Source organism: Denticeps clupeoides, chromosome 14 (assembly GCF_900700375.1).
Source record: "Denticeps clupeoides chromosome 14, fDenClu1.1, whole genome shotgun sequence".
In the NCBI taxonomy this organism is placed as follows: domain Eukaryota; kingdom Metazoa; phylum Chordata; class Actinopteri; order Clupeiformes; family Denticipitidae; genus Denticeps; species Denticeps clupeoides.
Window position 1 is genome coordinate 9,585,798 of NC_041720.1, and position 25,331 is coordinate 9,611,128.

The 25,331-nt window shown below is 43.1% G+C and overlaps 2 protein-coding genes and 1 long non-coding RNA gene across 9 annotated transcripts in view; 2 read left to right on the top strand and 1 right to left on the bottom strand.

The window, feature by feature from the left end:
- The first annotated feature begins 1,796 nt into the window (after positions 1–1,796).
- Positions 1,797–3,156, top strand: LOC114763737 (uncharacterized). The gene is made up of 3 exons (XR_003742374.1): positions 1,797–2,017; positions 2,318–2,425; positions 2,583–3,156. It is a non-coding gene; the product is annotated as an uncharacterized LOC114763737 (long non-coding RNA).
- A 3,162-nt stretch (positions 3,157–6,318) lies between these two features.
- The window catches only part of syt14b (synaptotagmin XIVb), a 29,010-nt gene continuing 9,997 nt past the window's right edge, over positions 6,319–25,331 (bottom strand). For 4 of the 7 annotated variants that reach the window (XM_029002131.1, XM_029002137.1, XM_029002136.1 and 1 more), the window contains 8 exons: positions 24,585–24,755; positions 24,207–24,473; positions 23,372–23,552; positions 23,211–23,267; positions 19,669–23,064; positions 15,257–15,532; positions 9,681–9,818; positions 6,319–9,231 (listed from right to left, as the gene is read on the bottom strand). In XM_029002131.1, coding sequence (XP_028857964.1) covers positions 22,748–23,064; positions 23,211–23,267; positions 23,372–23,552; positions 24,207–24,473; positions 24,585–24,755 — 993 coding nt within the window. In that variant the 3' untranslated portion in view covers positions 6,319–9,231; positions 9,681–9,818; positions 15,257–15,532; positions 19,669–22,747. The remainder of the gene's footprint in view (positions 9,232–9,680; positions 9,819–15,256; positions 15,533–19,668; positions 23,065–23,210; positions 23,268–23,371; positions 23,553–24,206; positions 24,474–24,584; positions 24,756–25,331) is intronic. The other 3 variants (XM_029002134.1, XM_029002135.1, XM_029002132.1) reach the window with 3 other exon arrangements.
- On the top strand, positions 15,227–21,290 carry kcnk5b (potassium channel, subfamily K, member 5b). Its single transcript, XM_029002138.1, has 5 exons — positions 15,227–15,550; positions 18,481–18,592; positions 18,720–18,886; positions 19,359–19,527; positions 19,642–21,290. The coding sequence occupies exons 1-5, from the start codon at positions 15,365–15,367 to the stop codon at positions 20,424–20,426; spliced, it is 1,419 nt and encodes a 472-aa protein (XP_028857971.1). The 5' UTR covers positions 15,227–15,364; the 3' UTR covers positions 20,427–21,290.

Here is a 25,331-nt window from a genome sequence, read left to right on the forward strand (position 1 = left end):
ATTAGAATATGCTCTTTAATTATAGTTTTTCATTATTGATCTGACAAAGGTTGCATGATTTTGCATGTATTGTTCGACTTCTACCTTTTTCCTTTTGTGCTTTAAATGCCTACTTACAGCTTTTTAATCTACATTTAAATTTAAGGCATTTATCAGACGCCCTTATCCAGAGCGACTTACAATCAGTAGTTACAGGGACTTAGGGTTAAGTGTCTTGCTCAGGGACACAATGGTAGTAAGCGGGGTTTGAATCTGGGTCTTCTGGTTCATAAGCGAGTGTGTTACCCACTAGGCTACTACCACCCTGAAAGCAAGTTGCATTTATATCCCATTTAAATGGAATGCATGATGGAAATAGGTTGCAAAATTAATGAAGACATTTTCAATATGTCACACCATTTTGCCTCCGTCTTTCTATGCTGAAGTGTTAAGCGAAGGGTATAAATCGCAAGCTGTGCCACCTGAAACCAAGAGGATATATATATTCCTATCTAGAGCCTCATCCTTCTCACATCAGCTCTTCATTTAAGCCTGTTTTTTGCATACATTAGAACATTGGAACCTCATCTCATTCAGCTCTGAGGAACCCAGAAGAACATCTCCATATAGTTGTCTGCATCAGCCAGATTTGTAGCCTCAGGGCCAAACTGCCTCAGGGCATGCATCGTTTAGTGTTTTCACAGAAACATGAAAGCTAATGTTCCTCTTATATCAGAGATGAACTGGAAGATTATAATTTTAAGCATTTGCCAGTTCAGGGGGAAAATGCAAGTGAACAGAGGAGGAAGGATCTTGCAGCCAGTGCTGCCAGATTTGAATTTGATATTTTGATCTTGTCTAGAATCACAAATCCCAAACCACAAATGTGCAACTGAGGTCCCCACTGAGCAAGGTACCATCCCACACACTGCTCCCCGGGCCCTTGGTGATGGGTTAAATGCAGAGGACACATTTTCTTGTGTGCGCCATGTGCTCACAATGGCAACAACAATCATTTTCACTTATAACCATTGTGTCCCTGAGCAAGAGCACTTAACCCTCAGTTGCTGTGCTGTGCTGCTGTGTATCACAAGTGACAATGACTTCACTTTCAAGCAGCAATCAGAGCAAAGGGTGGATATTTTAGAAACTAGAATATAAAACATGTTTTCAGCTATTTCACCTTTTTTTTGTTAAGTACATAACTCCACGTGTTCATTCATAGTTTTGATGCCTCCAGTGAGAATCTACCAACGTAAATGGTCATGAAAATAAAGAAAACACACTGAATGAGAAACTTTTGGTGTGTACTGTATATTTGAAACAACATAGGCATACGTATACGATGCAAAACAAATGCATATAGGTTATTGATAAAGTCTTTCTCTATATTGTGACTCTTCACAGGAGCTGCCGAAATGTTTGTGACTAATAGTTTACCGTAAATAAAGCAGACGCGAAGAACTATTTGTCTTTAAGTAGTTCGTAACCTCTCGGTTACGTGCCGGTATAAAAAAACATTTTAAAAAGTAAAGGCAGACAGAGATTAAATATTTATTCACTCGTTTTTTTGTACAACAGTTGAGTAGCAGCTCAAATGAAGAAACAGCTGGACAATAAATGTGAACAGTAACTGTACCCTGCTGACCGCTTGATAATTTACTGTAGACCTTGTGATGTGATGGAGTCGAGCAATGTGTCATGCTTGAAGAAATGAAGTTTGACACGAAAATGAAGTGTTCTTTGAACATGTGAAGCGATTTTAGGCCATTTAAAGTGTCCCATCTACACTTGGTTCATCCTACTAGTAATACAGTGCTGGATAGTAAATTATTCAGTATAACAATACTGCTAACATCTGAAATGCTGTTATAGTTCAGATTAGTTTATTTTTTCCCTTCCCTTCACTATGCAATGTGCTAAATGAAGGAAATATATGTTCTCAGAAGTGCAGATTCCCACCCTGAACGCCATAGCCTCCGGTCTGGAGCTGCAGTGGATGCTCCAGACGGTCGTCATGGGCCGGTAAGACCGTCAGGTAAGACCGGTTCGATGTGGATACTGAAAATATAATGCATAAGTTTTTGGTTTATTAGTGGTACAGTCTTTCACACTAGGCACATATTTCGCTACAAATAACATAAGATAAGATGATCCTTTATTACTCCCACAAGTTGGAAACGTACAGTATAATATGGAATAACATTCATCTGATAGATAAATCCTAGAATTTTCCGGTCTTTTATGGTATTTGGAAAGAAAATAAAGTAGACCATGACCCTGTATTGATGGTGTGTGGTTTTCTGATAAATGCTGTAAATGTAATGGTTGTCCTCAGCTCACTCCACAAGAAGAAGAGGAGCAGAGGCTACGAAGGGAAAGATACAAGATAGCTGCAGCAAAATGTCGTAACTGCAGGAAAGAGCTTGTTGAACAACTGCTAGGAGTAAGTTTGAGGGAAACCATCCACCGCACTGAAAAACAAATTCTTCACGCACATGCACTAGATTCAATTTACTGCCATGTGAACTTCTCCGATTGTGAAACCCTGAAACATGAATGACAAATGCACGAACGTTAACTAAGTGTGCACGTGCACTCAGGAGACTAAGAGGCTGGAGCAGGAGCAGACAGGCCTCCAGGGGCAGGTGGAGACCCTCAGAGAGGAGAAGGACCAGCTGGAGCTCCTTCTGAAGGCCCACTCCCTCGTCAGGCCGTGAGGATTCCCTCTGCCAGGAGTTCCAATTTCCCCATGACGACCGAACGAGAAAATTCAAATTTTATTTGTCACGTACACACAGTATATGCAGTGAGATTCGCGGTATGATATGTAGTGAAATGCTTTTGCGACTGCTGTAGACCTCAATATTGCAAATATTGCAAGTATTCAAGTGGAACCAATATGCAAATAAGGCAAACATAACCAAGTATGACAATTTTATGCTTTTAAATATAAAATATGTGTAACAGGTAGGGTGAAGGTGTGCAAATGTGTAAAGTGAGGTGAAGGAGGTGATGACGTTCAGCCTTGAAAAGCGCCCTGTTGCAAGGACCTTTCCTCCATTCTGTTACACTCTAAAAAACGCTGGGTTGTTTTTTCAACCCAAATGCTGGGTTGAGTCTGTTGTTGGGTTGATTTAACCCAATTTGGGTTGAAAATCGGTCTCGATCTGTAACCCAGCGGTGCTGGGTTGGGAACGCGGACCTGAAAGAGAGCACGCACGTCACGTCAACTACCTGGGACATCAGCGAGAGGAGCCGCCATTGTCTTTGCACCGTCTTTAGTTTCTGAGGGGCGAAAAAAAATTTTTTCTGAAGGGCGAAAAAATTATTTTATGAGCGAAAGCCGCGGGGTTAGGAAACGGGCGGAAAAAAAATTCTGAGGCAAAAGCTGCGGGTAGAAGGACAGAGGAGAATTTTTTTCTTGCTAACTAACACTTGCTATGCTAACAATGCTTAATATCTTGCGACTGCATTGGGGCCAGCAATTTGTGTGTACTCACTCACACGGAGATAGGTAAGCTTTATTTTGCATATACAATGTGAAAGGGGGTTTTGGGGTTTAATGTTGTATTTTAGAAGTATACCTTTCTGTCTACATTTGTCTGTTTCCCTCAAGTTTGGACTTTTTTTTTTAAAGGAGTTTTGCTTGCTGCAACGAGAACCATTTTGTGGATGAACAAGGTGAGTTGTTTTCTCTATTCAAATTAGAAACTGCTGGAACATTTGTAGTTTGAAACATGCATTTAATTATGAGGTCATCTTAAGGGAACAGTGAGCATTTGATACTTGCAGCAATGTGTTTTTAGAGTAGCTCTCTACTTATCTACATACAGTTTTGTAGAATTCAAATTATTTCAATGTAGGTTTGAAAAAGTAAACACCCACTTTCAACATATGCCATTTTTTGCACTACTAGTTTTGTTTAAAGCCACTTTAATATGCTTTGGAAATGCAAGTACTATCTGCGAGAAGAGCACAGTTTTTTAAACGTTACAGGCTAAAATATGGAACTTATGCAAGAAGGAACTAAGCCCTTTCCTTGCTTGCATCAGGAATCATGTTTGTTCTTAGACAAGAGGAGGTTGTAAAGGATGAGCCTGACATCAACCAGATGATCCAAAGCTGGCCAGTGCTTTTTTGACTGAAAACCAGGTTTGTGGATGTGTCCTTTAATGTTTTTTTTTCTTATTTGTTTTACATACATGATGTTCAGAGAGGTTTATTTGTGTTATAAATAACTCTGCCTGAATATCAAAACTGAGCATATTTAATATTTTTCAGGTTTACCTGGAGTTTAACAGGATTGTTGGTAGAAATTTTAAAGAAGAGTTCTTTGGTGTTCTTGATGGGTTGTGTCCAATTTTGATGGAAATTTCAAGAGGAAGACAGGTCGGATAGAAAAGCAATTAGCTGACCTGCTACAACACAACGGTGGGTTGATATTTCTCTTTTCTTCTCATAATGATATTGATGGTTAGTTCAATACATAAACTGTTCTCTTGTGGTATTTCTCTATATGGACAAATAAACTGATATAAGATTTATTTCCTTTGTTCTACATTCAAGTGTGTTTTATACCACTTTGCAGAGCACAGAGCCAACAGCCATTAGATGCCTTGTCCTGAGAGGACTTCCAATAATTCTTGGAGATCATGCATCTATGTTCTTCAAGAGCAGTTCAGTGAGTAAACCCTTTCTCCATTTGTACCATTCAAATATCAAATTGTGTAATATACCACCTACTGTCACAACATGAAAGACGCCTATATATAAACACAAAAAATAGATTGTTTACAGTGCCTAAAATAAAATCACATTGAATTACAAAATCTATAATATTAGATAATTCTATACAGTTGATTGTAGACAAATTGCTGTTAACCTGCATATTCTCTTTTTGTCATGTTTCTTGCACTATGTAGAGTCTATGGAGACTCCATGGACATCCCAGTGGGAATCCTCTATTATGAGGACAACAGTTCAGCAAGCCCAGCATTGCCATAACTCAACCCCTCAAGACTGGGCATCAAACGAGAGGGCAAGGGAAGCACTCACCAACCTACCTCAAGCAATGTGCCTCTTGTTTGGCTTAACCTACGCACTTCACCTGCAGCACCCAAAGTGCTTGAAAACACGTTTACCTTCATTCAGCAGGCAATGTGAAATTAAGGTAGAAGTGAGCTACCTCCAAAGGTTCAGAAGCTGAAGAATGAGCTAGCAGGGTAAGACCCAATTATGCTTATAGCACAGCTCTTCATGCCTGATTGTTGTACAATTACTTTGCAGTGATTAGAGCAAATAGGCTTGCAGTTGTTCATTTTGTATCTGATTCTTCTTGTGCTTGATGTGTCTAGTATTGTGTTATTGTTTTTTTTTACAGAGGGCACATTTTAGGAAAGTTGCAAGTTTATTTTGACCAAATCTGATCCTTACTGCATAGATGTTCTTAATGCCTGCTTTGTTGTGTGTTTCTTACAGATGACTCTTATATCTTAGTTTATGCATGATAAGAAAACTTTTTTTCATTACATTTACATGTCAAATTGTGTTTTTCTAAAGTTAATTTGGCTTCAATCTGATTCATTGTTACTGACTTTATTCCAGAAACACTGTGACTACAGTTTGATACATTCTCATAAAAATTGTCTTAATGTTGAGGTGGAGATGGAAAAAAAAGTCTTAAATTCATATGGACACATTTTTTACATGTTTTGTCATTAATAAAATTCCATTATTGAAATATGTATTGCTGTATAATTGTTTTTATTTTAGTAATTTTAATCACAAGTTTCTATATTAAATTTCTGACCCATTTTGGGTTCCATTCAACCCAGCAGCGTAGTCATTTTTAACTAATAGTTGGGTTAATAATCACAACCCAGCATGCTGGGTTAAACGTGTAACCCAACTTGTTGGGTCAAAATAACCCAGCGTTGGGTTGGTCCCTTTTTGACCCAGCGCTGGGTTACCAAAATAACCCAAATTGGGTTGTTTTTAACCCAGCAGTTTTTAGAGTGTAGAGAGGGGCGCTATTTTCGCTCATTCTAAAGCTCTGCCAATCAACACTTTTTATGAACAGCAGTGTCAATAGCTTTCTAGTGAAGAAGACTGACTTGACAATGAGTGACTTTTTTATGACATACCAAAATGTCCCAAAGATCAATTAATATTGCTGAAACAAATTGGCAGAATAATTGTTACAGCAATTGTCACAGTGTTTTCTGTGGTTTATTTTAGAATCGTTCTATAACGATCACTAGGTGGCGCTGTTGTACACTGGTTGGAAAATAGCCAACTGTAGAGACTCCAGTGGGCAAAACAACACACAAACACTCAAACAATTACTAATTTTAATGAAAATTACAAAAACCATAACGTTTTTAAAGATACAAACAGACATGTGTTTATGAGGAATCCATAAACTGACAGTATTTACTCTCTACAACTCTTATTGCCCATCTTTTCTGGAAAAAAATAAATAAAAATAAAACCACACAGTTGCATAAGATGGTTCCCAAGGTTTTTAACCTGATAATTGGTGCCTACATTACTGAGGTAAATGTGTTACTAGCCAGATTTCGACTTTGCTTCAGCCATGCCTCAAGTTGTTATTGCAGCCAGCTCCAAGTACAATTTCTATTTAAATACATTTTCTTACAAACAGCAGAAGTCAGCCAGAACAGGGGAGGTGGGCCCACTGACGCTAGACAGCGTTAAAGCCAATGGAAGCATTTTATATCCCAACAGATTCAGCACTCACCTCTACGGGAAGCCCAGTGCAGGTCCATTAGTCCTTAAGGATCTTTGCATTTCCTGTTTCCTGTGCTTTAATCACAGCAGTGGGGAGGAGATTTAAGGCTGGGGTATTTGGAACGGGGTTGGAGTGGATAGGCCGGATTTTAAGGTTGTGACATTTCCGCGACCAACCTCACGCCATCCAGCAGACGTGAGTCAGCCGCAGATGTCTGGGTTTGTGGGAGATTCAGTCGCACTCTCGCATGAGACAGCTGAGAAGACAATGCCTACAAGGCCATGAGGAGCAGAGGTGCACATATCTCCAGGACACCACGTGCAGAAAACAGCAGCCGGAGGGGAATATAAACTCACAGCCTCTTCCATTCATACTACGGGCCAGAAGCTGGGAACCACCCTCAGTAAACTTCCATTGTATTTAATTGACTGGTTTTGAAGTGTAAGGTCTTGCCTTCAAGGTGATGAATGGACCTGCTCCTTCATATCTCTCGGCACTCAAACTTCTCATCTAGATCCTCCTCTCATCAAAATACAAGCAAGATATGTATCCAGACTCTTTTTCAGTCCTGGCTCCACAGTGGGAGAACTTCTAATCATCATCAGAGTCACTTCCCACCTTCAAATGAGGATTGAAGACTCCTTTTTATAGAGTATCTACTGGGCTAAATACACCTAACTTCTCAAAAATCCCTGCTAATGTTTATTCCCCTCACCGCACTTTTGGTATTTAAATATAAGTTGTTGTTTTTTTTACTTTAATAGGGATTCTGGGGGTATGTAATTTATCTACTGGTCTTTGATGAACAGCAGCTGTTGATTTCAGTCTAGCTTCGCAGGTTTGAAGATCAGATATGGACCAGATATGCTGAAAATGAAAATGTGAGGTAACAACATTTACTGTAATTGAAATTTAATGGATGTAACAGTTTATGTAGCCTCACACTTGCCTTTATCACAGCAGCATAAATCCACTGCATCATTTCCAGACATTTTATTTTAGCAAAACTTGAGTCCAAACCCCTCCGAGCATCTTTTCAAGAATGCAAAGTATGAAGTCACACCTGACCTGTCTTCTTCAACAACTAATACTTCGAGCCTTTGTGGCTAAACAATGAGGCTAGGCCCAAGCTTTTCTAGCGTCAGATGTTCATACCGGCGATGCAAAGCTTATTCAGCACATTGTTCCTCATGATCATCCATCACTTGCCATCCTGTAGAAATGTTTAACCATTTATGGGCCGGAAACAGGAGAGCTTTCTTTTGTACCTCAAACATTTTCTCTGAGAACTGCGACCACGACGCCTGACTGAAACATTTTACACAGCAGCTGCCACGCCCCAGAATTCACTACCAAACTGAAACATTCAATGAGATTAAGTTAAACAAATATTGTAATAGCAATAATATAGGTCTAATAAAAATTATAACATGATGATAACAGCAATCATTCAAAATATAGAAATAATTATGTTCTTATTTTCAAGATGATCTGTATTACACAAGGAATATTTTTTCTCCAATTCACTGAAATTCCAAGTGGAATATGCTAATCATTGACCACTGAGAAATAAAAAATTGCCAAACTAACAAACATAGCTGAAATCTCAGTTTGGCAACTTTTTGCCAGTAACACCATACGTACACTAGTCTACCGTCTTCCCAAGAGCAGTCATTATGGCGCGCCAGTGCCCATGTTGCTAATCTGATATAATGAGCTCCTGTGTCAGAACATTGCATCATTTGTTTTAAAGTGTAAAGCCAGGGGGGTTTGAGCAAACAAAAATGCATTAGTCACTGACTAATGTCACATGTATTATACATGCAGAAATCGTACAAATTGAAGCAAAGACTGAAATCAAACTCTATTAGTTCTATACTAGAAACAAAAACATATGGTCCTAAGAATCATGCAAGCTATTATTGGCTAGTTAAACTTAAACTTGCACGGTTGTAATAGTTAACTCAGCGGTTACACCCATGTCTTCAGAAACGCAGCAAAATACTCAGAGGCAACAGCAGAGTAAATCGTGCAGACCAAACAGGATGTTGGCAAACCAAAATGACATCCACATGTTTACGACACCAGCGGATAAATGGAATCCACTGTGAACCAGGTCATAATTATTCTGCAGCTTCAGAAAGAAGGAAAAGAAATGTTCCATCTATAAAACTGGTAAATTAGATGAGTTTAAGGATCATAGACTAGGTTGGTAGAAGCCCTATTACACACTTCCCTATTAACAAGACATTCCCTACAAATAAACACGCGCACTACAGAGGCCTTACCAAGGGAGGGAGGTAGTAGGGGACCAACAACACACAGGCAACGGATTCTACACAACACCCTAAGCAAATACCACAACCAAATAACCACAGGGCAAGATCTCTCGCAGACCTCCCGAACACATTCGGGAGGTCTCCTTTTAAATCTTGTGGTGGCCAATCAGCAGCGGCAGGCGGAGTCGGTTGGAGTGGAGCCCCTCCCACGAAGGCAGCCTAAAACACACACACAACAGAGAGACACATAAAACACACAAAAGGTGGAAACATACAGCCTAATGACACCAGGACGTAACAAAAGGAGGAAATACTATTGTATATTATTGTAGTGACGGGCGTGGAAGGGGAGTACAGAGAGGTATTTTATAAACACTCTTAATACACCCCTTTACTGTCTTGCTTCTCCCCTTATCCAGAACATTGGGTGGCCTGCCTCAGGTGTTCACGGGCTACTGTACTGCCTACATACATTTACATTACATTTACATTTATGGCATTTGGCAGACGCCCTTATCCAGAGCGACTTACAACGTGCTTTCAAGCGACGTGCTTTCAAGCGACTTACAACGTGCTTTCAAGCCTACATCTGATGCTGCATGGCCACCGCGTATGCTTGGGGTGCTGGGCAGGGTGGCCGCCACACACCAGGTCAGTTGGAGTCTTACCCAGCATGAGGGCAGATGAGCCTCTCAACCAACCCGTCCCTCTGGGTGTGGAGCAGAGTCGTCCGTGTCCTGTAAAACCCACACAGTTCCATCACCAGGCATGACTTGCGGTTACGTCCTTGGTCACCGTGTGAACTCCTATGGGACGCCAAATCGACAAAAATCAGACAATCGACCACCATGGACGTCTCCTGGTTGTGAATGTTATATGCCAGTGACCCCTTCTTGGGCATGCAGACATCGCAGCACTTCACAAGCCCCGTCTGCGGTACCCCAGTTCTGGTAGAGTGCACCCTCTTCCAGCCACGGGGCATCCCAAATAGCCTCCAGGCACCTGACCTGTCTCCTTCCATTCCAGGACCTCTCACTGTTTTTTTTTTTTGTTGTTGCTAGGACCACCGGTGAAGCCCAGAGGCTCTGGGAAGGTTGAAAATAGCCTGCTGCCAACATCTCCTCAATCTTGTGGTCTGCTTCCTCCCTCAGTGACAGTGGGAGGTGCCGCTCTCTTTGGGCGCATCTCTGTTTTCATCCCATGCTCCACCAGGCCTGTAGTACTGCAGTCTCTATCGCTCACCACAAACAGGTGACTGAACTTCAACCCAGGGCCTTCAATCCGGCCCGAGATGCCTTCAGGAGAGTGGCCTCCTCGCCAGGGCCATGAGCCAGTCGGCTCCAGACGGCACTTGTTCTTCACGATGAAGAGTGATATCTTCCCCAGGGCTATGGGTGTCTGTGACCACCTGAGCACCCATGCTTCTCCGCTCCTTCACGCCTTCAGTTGCCACCACCATTCCCTGTCGCAGCATTGCTCTGACCTGCTGACACTCATTGCAATTCAACGTGCAATCCAACCCCTGACTCATTCCTCTCCTTACCACTAGAGACCGCTACTAACTCTCTCCTCACCTCACTTTCCCTTTCCATTGATCAACTCTGTCCTATATCAACTAAACCCAAAAGGACTTCTCCCCCTGCGCCCTGGCTCTCCGATACATTGCGTAGCAATCGAAGAGTTCTTCGAGCAGCGGAGAGAAAATACAAGAAATCTCAACTTGACTCAGACCTACTGGATTACCAGAATCTTCTGCGCAAATTTTCTACTAACCTCACTACTGCTAAAACTGCTTTCTACAAAACAAAACTAGAAGCCTCTGCCCACAACCCTCAAAAACTCCACAACATCTTCTTATCCCTACTCAACCCCCCGACTTCCCCTGCCCCAACTTCATTAACAGCTGATGATTTTGCCAACTTCTTCACAGGGAAGATTGAAAAAATCTGTGAGACATTCTCCACCACTAATCCTACTCTTCCCTCTGAAAATTCGACAACTACTCTAAATCAATTTTCTAAAATCACATCTGATGAAATCATTCAGATTATTTCCACAGGCAACCCAACCACCTGTCCACTAGATCCAATACCTTCTGCAATGTTTCAAACTATCTCCCCTGACCTCATCCCTTTCATTTCTTATATCATAAACGGCTCAATCTCATCTGGCCACGTACCATCCGCCTTCAAAACAGCCAGGGTTCTTCCAATCCTAAAGAAACCCACTGCTGATCCTACAGACATTAACAATTACAGACCAGTTTCCCTCCTCTCGTTTCTATCCAAAATCCTTGAGCGCTGTGTCTACAACCACCTATCACTCCATTTATCACAGAACAACCTCCTGGATCCTAACCAGTCTGGCTTCAGAACAGCTCATTCCACCGAGACTGCCCTTTTGGCGGTTACCGAGCAGCTACATGCAGCCAGATTGGCAAAACTGTCATCAGTTCTTATTCTCCTTGACCTATCTGCTGCATTTGACACCGTTAACCACAAGACTCTCTTGTCAATCCTGAAGAGGCTTGGAATTCGGGGCTCAGCATGGCAGTGGTTTGCTTCCTACCTTGATGAGCGATCTTACCAAGTGACTTGGAAAGGATCCACCTCTACCTCACGTAGACTCTCCACTGGTGTCCCTCAAGGCTCGGTGCTAGGTCCTCTCCTTTTCTCCCTCTACACGAGATCACTTGGTGAGGTCATTTCCTCACATGGATTATCCTACCACTGCTATGCTGACGACACACAACTCCTCTTCTCCTTTCCTCCCTCTGATCTACATGCTGCTTCCAAAATCTCTGCATGTCTAACAGACATCTCGTCTTGGATGGCAGCCCATCACCTCCAACTCAATCCCACCAAAACTGAACTAATATTCATTCCAGCAGATTCTTCACCACATCAGGATCTTGCTATTTACCTAGACAACTCGCAGCTCTCTCCTTCTGCAACAGCCCGCAACCTTGGCGTAACAATAGACAACCAACTCTCCTTCTCAACTCACATCAGCAATCTTTCCCGCTCATGTAGATTCCTTCTCTACAATATCAGACGAATCCGCCCTTACCTGTCAACCCAGGCCACCCAACTACTGGTTCAGTCCTTAGTAATCTCACGACTGGACTACTGCAACTCCCTTCTAGCTGGTCTACCTCTATATACCATCCGACCTCTACAACTCATACAAAATGCAGCAGCACGACTGATCTTCAACCTTCCCAAATTCTCCCATACCACCCCTCTGCTACGTTCCCTTCACTGGCTCCCAGTAGCTGCACGCATCAGGTTCAAAATACTGATGCTGGCCTACAAAGCCAAACATGGAGCAGCACCATCCTACCTCACAACCCTTATTACACCCCGCACTGCACCTCGTCTACTCCGAGCCTCCAGTACTGCTCGCCTGGTCCCTCCATCTCTGAAGGTAAAAGGAAAACATTCATCTAGACTCTTCTCCGTCTTGGCCCCTCGGTGGTGGAATGAACTTCCCCTCGAGGTCAGAACAGCTCAGTCACTGAGCACCTTCAAACGACAGCTCAAGACCTTCCTCTTTAAAGAATATTTAGATTAAATTGTAATTTTCTTGTCAAACTTTGTGTACAGAATCTACAACAGAGTGAATTAAATAGATGTATTCATAGTTGGGGTCCTAGTGAACCGGAATTGATCTCTTCATCGATGGTAACTTGAAAGCACGTTGTAAGTCGCTCTGGATAAGGGCGTCTGCCAAATGCCGTAAATGTAAATGTAAATGTAAATGTGGTTGGGACCTCTCAGACTCTTCCACTCTCAGATCCCCTCTTTCTATATTTCCTCCCATCCACTTCCACTCTGAGATCCACTCTTTCTCTATTTCCTCCCGTCCACTTCCACTCTGAGATCCCCTCTTTCTATATTTCCTCCCGTCCACTTCCACTCTCAGATCCCCTCTTTCTATATTTCCTCCCGTCCACTTCCACTCTCAGATCCCCTCTTTCTCTATTTCCTCCCGTCCACTTCCACTCTCAGATCCCCTCTTTCTCTATTTCCTCCCGTCCACTTCCACTCTCAGATCCCCTCTTTCTATATTTCCTCCCGTCCACTTCCACTCTGAGATCCACTCTTTCTATATTTCCTCCCATCCTCTTCCACTCTGACATCCACTCTTTCTCTATTTCCTCCCGTCCACTTCCACTCTCAGATCCCCTCTTTCTATCTTTCCTCCCGTCCACTTCCACTCTCAGATCCCCTCTTTCTCTATTTCCTCCCGTCCACTTCCACTCTCAGATCCCCTCTTTCTCTATTTCCTCCCGTCCACTTCCACTCTCAGATCCCCTCTTTCTCTATTTCCTCCCGTCCACTTCCACTCTCAGATCCCCTCTTTCTATATTTCCTCCCGTCCACTTCCACTCTGAGATCCACTCTTTCTCTATTTCCTTCCGTCCACTTCCACTCTGAGATCCCCTCTTTCTATATTTCCTCCCGTCCACTTCCACTCTCAGATCCCCTCTTTCTATATTTCCTCCCGTCCACTTCCACTCTCAGATCCACTCTTTCTCTGTTTCCTCCCATCCACTTCCACTCTCAGATCCACTCTTTCTCTGTTTCCTCCCGTCCACTTCCACTCTCAGATCCACTCTTTCTCTGTTTCCTCCCGTCCACTTCCACTCTCAGATCCACTCTTTCTATATTTCTTCCCATCCACTTCTAACACTATTGTAGCAATAGGTGTGGATGGGGAGTAAACAGACACAGAAGTTTGTTCACTGATTTACAATCTTGCTTCCCCTCTAATCCAGAACACGAATATACTACTCGCTCTAGCAATCACCCTGAACTCCTTGGGGGTGGGAAAATGCAAATGTACCAGCCTTGACAAAGAGAGAAAAACATTTTCACTTTTTTTTTTGCTTTGAGAACATAAACACACACATAAGTACACACATATAGTGTATATAACACTGCATATATCCATATTTATATATGTGAGGTTGGCGGTTTACTGTAAATGTGTGTGAGCGGGGCCTGCAAAAAGGAAAGAGTTGATGACTTAACATCCACATGTCTCCCAATCAGAAATTCACTGAAAAACACTGTTCTATCATAAAATAATTGGTTTGTATCTTTGCAATTTTATCATATAATACGAAATATTCACACACCCAAAAGTAGAAGAAATGATCACACTGCAGGTTACTTACTGTTTATTCACACCCTGTGTGAGCTGTACTTGATTCTATTGCTAGTTAATTAGCTTTTTTCTACTAATTAATTAGCATTTTCTAATATTAGCACATTTCAAATACAAGGGAATGCACGGTATCCTTTAAATACATATATGATAATCATTTTTTTGAGTTTCCTTAAATCATTTTACTATGCAAACCAATGTTCCTCAAACTGTTTTATTATTATTATTATTTGTTAAACAGGACTATGGTGAATTATATATTTTAAAAAGTATAAATACTGATATGGCCTTTAAGATGCTCTCTCGTAAATTTAAAGTACAGGCCAAAAGTTTGGACACATCTTCTCATTCAGTGTGTTTTCTTTATTTTCATGACCATTTACATTGGTAGATTCTCACTGAAGGCATCAAAACTATGAATGAACACATGTGGAGTTATGTACTTAACAAAAAGTGGAGACCTGACCTCCACAGTCACCGGACCTGAACCCAGTCGAGATGGTTTGGGGTGAGCTGGACCGCAGAGTGAAGGCAAAGGGGCCAACAAGTGCTAAACACCTCTGGGAACTCCTTCAAGACTGTTGGAAAACATTTACATTTACAGCATTTATCAGTCGCCCTTATCCAGAGCAACTTACAATCAGTAGTTACAGGGACAGTCCCGCCTGGAGCAACTTATGGTTAAGTGTACACAGTGGTAGTAAGTGGGATTTGAACCTGGGTCTTCTGGTTCATAGGCGAGGCTACTACCATTTCAGGTGACTACCTCTTGAAGCTCATCGAGAGAATGCCAAGAGTGTGCAAAGCAGTAATCAGAGCAAAGGGCGGCTATTTTGAAGAAACTATAATATAAAACATGTTTTCAGTTATTTCACCTTTTTTTGTTAAGTACATAACTCCACATGTGTTCATTCATAGTTTTGATGCCTTCAGTGAGAATCTACCAACGTAAATGGTCATGAAAATAAAGAAAACACACTGAATGAGAAGGTGTGTCCAGACTTTTGGCCTGTACTGTACGTGTATGTCTGGCCACGTCTGAAGGCGTGAGGACCGACCAGGGAAGTCTCACCTTGGTGGGAGGACCGCAGTCTCCGTTTCCTCCATTTGCAACCCGACTCCGCTGTTTTCTCGTCACGGACCTCCGGAGGCCGTGGGAGCCGCAGCGGGGACCCCGACCATGGCCGACAAAGGTCCCTTACTGACCTCGGGGATCATTTTCTACTTGTCCATCGGAGCCGCGATATTCCAGCTGCTGGAGGAGCCCAACCTGCAGGCTGCGAACGACGAGTACGACAGAAAACTGGAGGAATTCGTCACCAGATATCCGTGCTTGGAGAAGGAGAACCTGGACGAAATAGTGAAGGTATGAAAGTTCCGAGTGGGTTTTTTTTTTTTGTATTTATTTATTCATATTTTTTCGTTACCTGCTGGAAGATAAAGTGCGACAATAAAAAAAATAGCTTTTTTTCCGTAGTTATAAACTTCTCCAAACACCTTTAGCACACAACGTGTCCAAACGGACACTGGCGAAGAACCGCTGGTTTTTTTTAAACGGAGAAAAAGCTTCTCTGTGAACTTTATACAGTTTCTCATTCAACAGAAAAGGAAAATAAGGATAAAAGTTGCGTTTTGGCAGGTATGTAAAGGCGCGTCGGGACGTGCACGGCGCTATTGTTCACGCGTGGACCGAGTGGAACGGCGCGGCTTACATTTTAACCCGTTTAATAACTCGCGACGGTGTCGTTATCGTCTTTTTTATAATCATTATCACGGAAGGTTAATAAAAGCGTATTTTTTGTTGTTGTTGTCGCCGCTGGAAGCTCCGCCTGTTGGAAGGTGAACCGGGAGCCGAATTTAAAAAAAAAAAAAAAAAACAGCGCCGCGGAAAGTTTCTGTGGGATTTACTTCGGACCAGATTTTGATTTTTTTTTTAATTTAGAGTTTTTTTAATTTATTATTTAAGTTACATATTGACGTAGTCTGCAGGGGAATTCGGTCGGGGTGTGCTAAGGGCGTGTGTCGTGCCTACGGGAGCTGGCATGGAGCGGAGCGATGTCGCCATTTCCGGCCTCCGGTTCCCGCTATCGAGGGAACCGGTGACAATTAATCTGGAAATAAAATGGACCAGACACATCCACTCTACTCTGTCCATGACATGGGTCTGAATAGGAAAATTACAAATATAATAAGTTGTCGTTGTGAAAGTAGTGTAGTGGGTAACACACTCGCCTGTGAACCAGAAGACCCAGGTTCAAACCCCACTTACTACCATCATGTCCCTGAGCAAGACACATAACCCTGAGTGTCTCCAGGGGTGGACTGTCCCTGTAACTACTGATTGTAAGTTGCTCTGGATAAGGGCGTCTGACAAATGCTGTAAATGTAAATGAAGGTTTGAAATAATGAAACGAGTAGGTAAATCTGGATTTATAGTTTTAGGTGCATGTGTTGTTGTTGTTTTTTTTTGACGAACGAGCTCAGTGAGAATTATAATCGGTTGTAAAATTAGATTTTTTTAATTTAACTGTAACTTTCTGGGAAATAAACCATTGACGCAGAATGCGTTCTGTCGTGATGTGTAGATATAGATAGTTTGTAAGACTGGAAAGCCGAATAAAAGGTCAAACAGCAGTTTTCAATTTGGAGCAGGCCTAAGGCCAACCAGGAGTCCAAGTTGTAAACACTTGGCGCGTGTGAGTAATATTTTCCCTCGCTTGTCGGCCTGCAGCAGCTAAACCTCCAGAGTTTTGTGGATTATACTGTGACCCGGATCAGACTTCCGAAAGCAGCGATGACATTACGGTGTCGGCTGCATAATTATCTCGACCAGAAGCAGCGCATCATTCCCCCGGCTCTTATCAGCCGGGGCCCTGAAGGAAGCGACGTGGCGCAGGCCAGCGAAAGCGGCGAGCTCGTCTGAGGAAGATACCGCTAAGGCTCCTGCGCCCCCTCTGATAGGCCCGTGTTGATTTCCTGACGATAAACTGTTTACTTCCTGTATCTTAAGGCACAAATTCGGCGAGGGGAACGCCAACAGAGGCGTCCTTCCTTTTGGATTCGGTTGTCATGGGCACATGTTGGTCCCCACCCCGTTCGGGCCCCAAGTTTTTATGAGTGAACTGCGTGTCCCGGCTTCCTCCATTTAGAAACACCCTGGCGCTCTTAGAATAGCCCGGCAGCTTCGATACGTACGTCCGTGGCACAAAGACACATGCCTGAAATAAACGTTGCCACGCGAAGGAGGGCGAATGCCCTGTGAGAAGACTGGTTCCCCGGCGTATATTTTCAGTAAACATATTTCCGAGCTGCCAAATCTGGCAACACTATGTCTGGAGACCGACACACAGCCAGAGCTCACACTTCCAGTCAAGGATGAGAATCAGTTTTTAATCGAGATGGGAATCTAACTGAATCGTGACATTTTCTACATCATATACTGCGAATTATAGTTCATTAGTTAGTAGAATTTTAGTTGTATTTTTTAATTTGGTCTTTTATTTAGCAGAAGAACATACAAGAAGTTAATGTCTTTTGAATGTCTTTTGAAGTTTTTGCCCATTTTGTCCAGCCAACTGTTTACATACACACAAAGCATAGTTTTACTTCCACTCTAGGCTGTCTTGACTTCTGCTGATCACATAATGCAGGGACTCTTGTTGCTAGGGCCCCCTTGACAGACAGGTTTTATTCTAATCATTGCTTCACAACGCATGTGACAGGTAGAAAGCACAGAACGGAACACTTGATATAATATCTAACAAGTGCTGTAATAATTAAATAATCAAATTTAATCAAATACCCCTCTGTCTCCATTTTTTTTAAAGGCCCCCTATTATGATTTTTTTTTTTAGCCAGTCCCACAATGAGATTTCCCCAGGATGCACCTTTTCGGTGTGTAAAATGAGGTGGAGAGAGGCGGGACGAGCAGGAGAGCGGTCTGTAGAAGTGAGGGGGCATTTGCGTCATCGACACCATTCACCAACCACAATGGTTTGCAGGGGACAAATTCTAGATCCAACTTTCACACTCTGAACAGCGAAGCAGAATGACTAGCCATTCTTGTGACTATTTCTAGCCACTGCAGGACGATTGACAGGCTAGGGGAACTATTAATATAGTTCCCCCACAAAGTGAACATTTTAAATTGGAGACCTTTTAAGATATTTTTGCCCACCCTTATGCTCAACCATAAAATGATGCTCACAATATTCAACATAACAGTATCAATGGTCATAATCTTGATATTTATCAATATGTAACCCAGAACTGTTTTTATTATTCTGTGTCTTCAAGGCAGTGAAAGATGCTGCAGGACAAGGGGTTTCCATTGCAAGCAAAAACCATTTTGAGAGCTGGAACTGGCAGAACTCGCTCATCTTTGCGGCCACTGTCATTACTACCATTGGTATGGTGTTGGTAACTCTCTATTCATTTGATAACAACATGTTTCTAACCGTAGCGTAGCCAATGGCATTTGCCCGAACCTACACCGTTCTATCTTTCCAAAATCTCTGTCTGCTCGGGCTCTACAGGTTATGGGAACGTCGCTCCAAAGACCAGTGGAGGCCGTATATTCTACATCTTGTATGGGCTGTGTGGCATCCCGCTCTGCCTGACGTGGATCAGTGAGATGGGCACGTTTTTCAGCGGCAGAGCCAAACGTTTGAGTCAGCTTTTGATACAAAAAGACCTTTCAGCGGCAAGTAACACCGTGCAAAAGTTTTTGCACCCCACCCTATTGTCATTAAGAAAGCAGATTTTTTTTAAAATGGCGAAACATATTTACATGAGCTATCCTTTGTCTGAACGGTTTAAATGTCCATCTGACAATGTCCAGTATCTTTCTGTCTGGGTGTTCCAGAAAAATCATTTGTGGCAAAGATACAAAAGTAATCAACATTCCACGTCTTAACGTAGTTACGGAATGTTTTTGTACACTAATGGTGATAAATGTTCACCATGGTTTGAAACCCATAAGCAGTGATTCATTCCTCTCTGTATTGTTAGAGGAGCTAGGGGGGGAGAACTATGAAGGACAAAGGCAACAAAACAGCTTTCTATGTTTGACCGGTCAGACTTGATGTCCCGATCTTTGTTGTGTAAAACCTGTTTTTTACAAATCAGTGCAGTGATCTTATTTTCTTCTCGTGTATTCCACTTCAATCTTCTAGAGGAAAATTCAGTTCATCTGCACAGCGCTGTTCTTGTTGTGGGGACTCCTGGTGCACCTTATCATTCCTCCGTTCGTTTTTATGAAATTTGAAGGCTGGACCTATCTTGAGGGATTTTATTTCTCATTCACCACTCTGACAACGGTTGGCTTTGGAGACTACGTCACAGGTACAGTAAATATTCCAGTCCTGTGATACAACTATTAAGTAATCACATTAATTGAAATGAAGCATGCCACTAAGCACAGAAATCAAACAAAATCACATATATTTTCTTTAACAGGAGTTGATCCTGACATAGACTACCCACCTATTTACCGCTTCCTGGTGGAGGTGTGGATTGCCATGGGACTAGCTTGGCTGTCACTGTTCTTCAGTTGGAATGTTCATATGGTGGTGGAGGCCCACAAGGTGCTGAAGAAGAGAAGACACCAGCGCCGTCACAAGGTTCTTCCAGATGTTCAGCAGCTGCATGAGGACCCTGAGCATGGATTGCACAAAAAACCCTTAGAGCACAAGGCCACTTTCATTGACATTTTCAATTACCTGACAGTGAAAGATGAGGACTACAGTGATGTGATCAAGAAGATCGGCCTGGAAGCCAGGAAGGAGAAGGAGAAGAAGGTAAAAAAGAAGGTTACCATCAATGAGGAGGTCACCAGGTCAAAGAGCTGCAATGACCTCCTCAGTGAGATGAAGATTGAGACCATGGACCACTCACCTCGCCTTAAACGCCGCTTCAGTGTCAGTGAAAAAATTCTCTCTCAAGTCTCAGATTCCCTCATGTCCCTTGCAGAGGACCAGGAGCATCAGAGTTTGCTGGATGTCTTCAAGAAGGACCATGCCATAGACGAGTTATGTCTAGATGAAGAAAAGGTTGACCAGCGAGGTTGGTGTCCCTGGGATTCCAGAGAACCCATAACTCAGAGTCCAAGCACCATCATCAGCAAAGAAAACAACAGAGAGAACCACAGACGAGAGGAACGAAAGAGAAGGTTTACAGTATACAAAGTGCCCGAAGATGATCTAGTTGAATCAGAGGATGAGCAGAAGGATGAAACAGGATGAGGCCGAGTGTTTCAGAGGCTATGTCTGCACTTTGGGGGGGCATCTGGAGATGGCTGAGGAGTCAGGCACTCTTTAGCTACCACAGCCAACTTGAGCTCTTAGTAGGATCTGCACGGTAGGATATGCTGAATTGAAGAAATTGACTGAATCTAGGACTAAATTATTCGAGCGGTTCTCCGGAAGCGCCGCCAACCACAACACATTCCTTCTGACATTTTGACGCATCAGTGGCAGCTTAACAAGCATCTGAGCCTAAACGGAGTCACGGGGTTCTCAAGGGCGGGATTGTAAAACTCAATGAATGGTTTGGTGAGACCCAACCAGTGGGTGACAATCTATTGGCTGAAATGTTGCCATGATCTGCCTTCATTTCTGCCCACACTGTATTACTGGCTTTTCCCAGCAATGGGATGGGCCACAAAAAAAAAAGTGTCCTTGTTTACATTATCAACAAAGACTGAATATGTTTCATGTTTTCATCACATCCTGCTTACAAAGGCAGGAAATTGCTTGTCTGTACATTTTGAGTGATTCGAAAGCAGTGTTGATGATGAATGCTAGTCTCAGGTAGGTGAAGTGTGACGATAGCCATTGATTATAACAGTTAAATATTTTGAGATACAGTATTGCTTTTTGTGCTGAAGACTTTGCCTACATGATCTCTGTCTGGCAGCTTTACTGTGTTTAATGTGCGAACAGATGTGACGGGTTAGATCGATTCTGGTCTCATTTGAATGTATTTATCGTTTCAAAGATTTATACAATAGTAGCCAATTTCAGAAGACTTTAAGAATTTAAATGTAAACATTTGTGTTTGCTTTGACTGAAGAGTAAGGAACTAAAAGATAAAAACATTTGATCATTTCCTAATTTTTACATGAGACACACAACACTGGAAATATTGTTAATGAGACCTATACAGATATAGAAACTTTGTTCAGGCCTTTTTCGGGCCTTTCATGGTGTGTAATAACGGTGCAGTCAGTTTCACTAACTTGTTAATAAATGTCAGGCAAATAAAAAATTACTAGCTCACTATACTCAAAGCTATAAACCCTCGCATAAAAACATTCTTTTATAAAATAATATTTTAGATTATTCTTCGTTTTCATTCAATTTGTTATTTGCACCAGGACTAATGTATTTCAAGCCTCCTTTGCTGTTCAGCTGTAATCTGAGTTGATCAGGACTTTAAAATATCTTTACACACCACTTACGTTAGAAGAGAACGCACAAAAATATGCATTTGTGAGTAATATGCAGTAGAAATATGCATAATTTTATTTGTAAACAAACTGCATTATTATAGCCCATGTATGTAACAACGTGCTTGTTCAGGTTTATTTTTTTTCCACCCAAATCTTAAAACAGCATGGAAGTGTCAACATTGCATATGTGATGTTTTTGCCATCACATTCATGTGATGCCACAGTTGCCATGTACCGTGGTTCTACAGCACACGGAAGCAGAGCATGAATTTTATCTGCAGTGAACCCAAAAGCCCTCATTTTGATCCGCATGCCGTGCATAACGGAGCTCAGCATGTTCCGTCTCGTTCCTCTCAATTTCATAAGTAATGTGGCATCAGCTGGTTTTACACCAAAGTACATGTTCAGTGGAGAAGCTCACGAAGTCCAGAAGTCTGTTGGCAGTTTAAAGGGCACATGGGGATAGTGACAAGGGTGTAGGCTGGAAGTGATCTGTCCTCGACCAATACCAGTACATGACATCTGTTAAATTAGAACCTAAATTAGAAATTCTTCCTCTTGTAAGTCGCTTTGGATAAAAGCGTCTGCAAAATAAAGTAAAGTAAAGTAGAATGACAGCTGAATTGCATATTTTGGGGGAGAGTCCGCTAATGTCACATCAAGATTTAGAGAAAAAATATATAATTTTTTTTTTCTTGGGTGTAAAGAAAACATAATGCGACTTCCGCTGTAGACATCAAGTCTATGGAAGCAACCAAACCAAAACATGCAGATCCGTCATGTGTGAGTGTGACAGTTGAGAACACTCCCGCTGTGTTAGTCGTACTTCAGATCCATAAGCCAAATATGGAATTCATTCTGCTAAACGGGACTAAACTCCTTACTTACTACCTTGACTGGCAGCGTCAAGTAACCGTACAGTAGTAGCTCGTGTTGTCTTACCAAAAGGGGTAAGGGTTTGATTGGGTTGTAGCTTGAATGGTGTCTTTAGCTGGTGTCATTTTGTGTTGCCACATACGTGTGTCCCCTCATGGCTTTGCGCCTGTAGAGCTCGAGGCTTCATATCACCCACCAACGTGACCAACGTGGACGCTACGCTTGAAACTCCTCCACCTAGGATTCCAGGAGCGTGTGCCAGTGGCAGACCTGCTGTCCCTCTGCCTCCTTCATCTTGGCCCAGTGCTCCTCCTGCTCCTCGCCGGTGCTGTTGAGGCCAAGCGAGACCCAGCCGAGCCGCTCCCTCCTCTTCATGCTGCTTCTGCGGCTGTACACAGACACTTGAAGGGTCACCTCCGACAGCTGAAACAGCGCCACCTGGAAGACAAAGGTCTCCTTGTAGATGGGGCTGGGCTGTCCCCGACACACCGATGTCTTGCACTTGGACATCTCCTTTCCTTTCGAGTCCAGCATGATCAGCTTCACATATGTGTCTGAGAAAGAGGACGAGAAGTAGCTAATAAGTGCCCTCTGGCGGCCGTACGCATGCATTACATGTTTTATCCTCAAAAAAGACCTGGGAAGCAGGAACTCGGGTAAAACAGAAAGACAGGGGGAGTGGAAGAGGACAGACACTCACCTCGCATGATATAGAGCTGGCCTCCTACAAACTGTTTTATACAGCAGAACAGGCCAACTGCAAGAGAAACGGCAGCAAGAGTAGGGAAAGGATGGGAATAAAAAACAAGGAAGTTAACGCGAAGGGACAGAGAGTCTAGGCCAAACAATCAGCAGGCTTACTTGGCGGTTTGTCAGAGGCGTTGTTCTTAAACTGGCTCCCTTTGATGACCTCCGCAGACAGACGGCCGGTGGTGGCGTTATAGAGGAGGCCCAGGAGGATCTCGGGGGTTGCTGACTCCCCTGTGGAGCGGTAGGACATGGCCCCTATGCTGCGTGACACGCTAACCGTGGACCCGCAGCCCTGAAAGGCAAGCTTCGTTTAGCAAGGACGCTAGTCTGAGAACCTGATTTTCACTTACAAATCTTTGGGGCGTGTTGGAGTGAGTGAGTGTGCCCTCACTTTCCCTTTAAACTCTCCGGGTTTACATTGAATGTACCCCATGGGAGGTATTCTCAAATGTCACATGTACTACTTAGGAAAGTTGGACATACTGACAGGAGGGGAGTCATCGGTCAGAAGTTACAGGGACAGTCCCCCAGGAGACATTTGCTCAGGGACACAACAGTAATAAGTTGGCTGTGACTTTGCAGTCTTCATAGGCGGGTGTGGTGCCCACTAGGTCATGTTGCCCATTGTGTCCCTGAGCAAGACACTTAACCCTGAGTGTCTCCAGGGGGGGACTGTCCCTGTAACTACTGATTGTAAGTCGCTCTGGATAAGGGCGTCTGATAAATGCCGTAAATGTAAATATATGGGCACTATCACCCAACATCACACCTGCTCTTCGACCCCATTTCCCCCCATTTCAAATATTGTTGCAAATAATTACACATCCACGAAAAGGACTGGGTGGAGAGTTAAACCCAAGAAGTCATCGTTTCTGTCTATTCTATTCAATAGTTTTTGGTCATTCCTGAAGACATACTTGATGTGACCATGCACACGGTTACTTACGGTTACTGCTGAGCCGGCCTCCAGGGTCACAGGTAAGGCCATCTTGGAGTGTGGGTTGAGCTTGGTCAGGTAGAAGACCTTCTCGCCCAACACCTTCTCTTTCTTCATCCTGCGCACGCTGTAGAGGCGGAAGCGCACGGCGTAGTGGCCGAGGGCTTCCTGCTCCACGCGTGAGAAGCGGAAGGTCTCCGTGAAGACGGGACAGGGACCCTTCTGCACCCCGGTCTTGGCCCGCTGCTTCTTGGTTGGCAGAAGCACCAGGTGCACCTGTGACAGTGGAGTTTAGGTCAGCACAGGGCCCGCCTCACACCTGATCTCCAGAAGCTTCGCTTGCACTGAGTTTTCTGCTGATGGAGGTGGACCAGGACGGCTGCACACCTGCCAAGAGATGTTGCCGGTGCTCTTAAGCGCGGGGATGTCGGTGGCCGCTGTTACCGTGACAGCTAGACGCTGTTCCCCCGAGTCGTACTCAAAGGCCACGTCAAGTGTGCCGTACTTCCCCAACACCTCTGGCTCATACCCTGCTGGCAAAGGAGGTTCTGAAGCATCCTGAGGCGAAATGGACAAAGAAGACGATCAGAGGACACCGGAGCGTACGAAAGAGGCGGTGAAAAGGGCAAGTATGAGGGATTATGGGAGAGGACACTATTTTCAAACTCACGCTAAGCGCAATGCTATGGACTAAGCATGGGACAAGTCCACTGAAAAGTCCACTGGCATTATTTCATGTGTGATTTTTTTTCTGTCACCCAGAACAAAAGCATTTAAAATGGGAGAAGCCAAGTGATTGACAGCTGGCAGTACAAATGCACAAACACAATTAATTAAAAAATTGTTTTTCTCTTCTTGTTTGATCTGTTTATTTATGTAAATTCTCAGGACATCTTTGACCATACAAATCTTTGACCAGTTTGAGAATAGTGTCCAGACAATGTGCATGACAGCGGAAAGAGCCTAAATTGCCCGTTGATGAAAGCTCATGAATACATAATCAAGAACACAATACCATTAAAAATTTATTATGAGGCATGTTGGGGACATTTATGCACACTTATTTTTAAACTCTCAGTTTAGCACAATCTCCTTGGAGTCGCCTTTATTTGGTGACGCAGCAGTGCTTTTATT

Coding starts and splice junctions, on each gene's coding strand:
- kcnk5b (XM_029002138.1), top strand. CDS start 15,365: ATGGCCGACAAAGGTCCCTTACTGACCTCGGGGATCATTTTCTACTTG. Junction 18,887..19,358: donor TACAAAAAGACCTTTCAGCG/GCAAGTAACACC, acceptor TCAATCTTCTAG/AGGAAAATTCAGTTCATCTG. Junction 19,528..19,641: donor CTTTGGAGACTACGTCACAG/GTACAGTAAATA, acceptor TTTCTTTAACAG/GAGTTGATCCTGACATAGAC.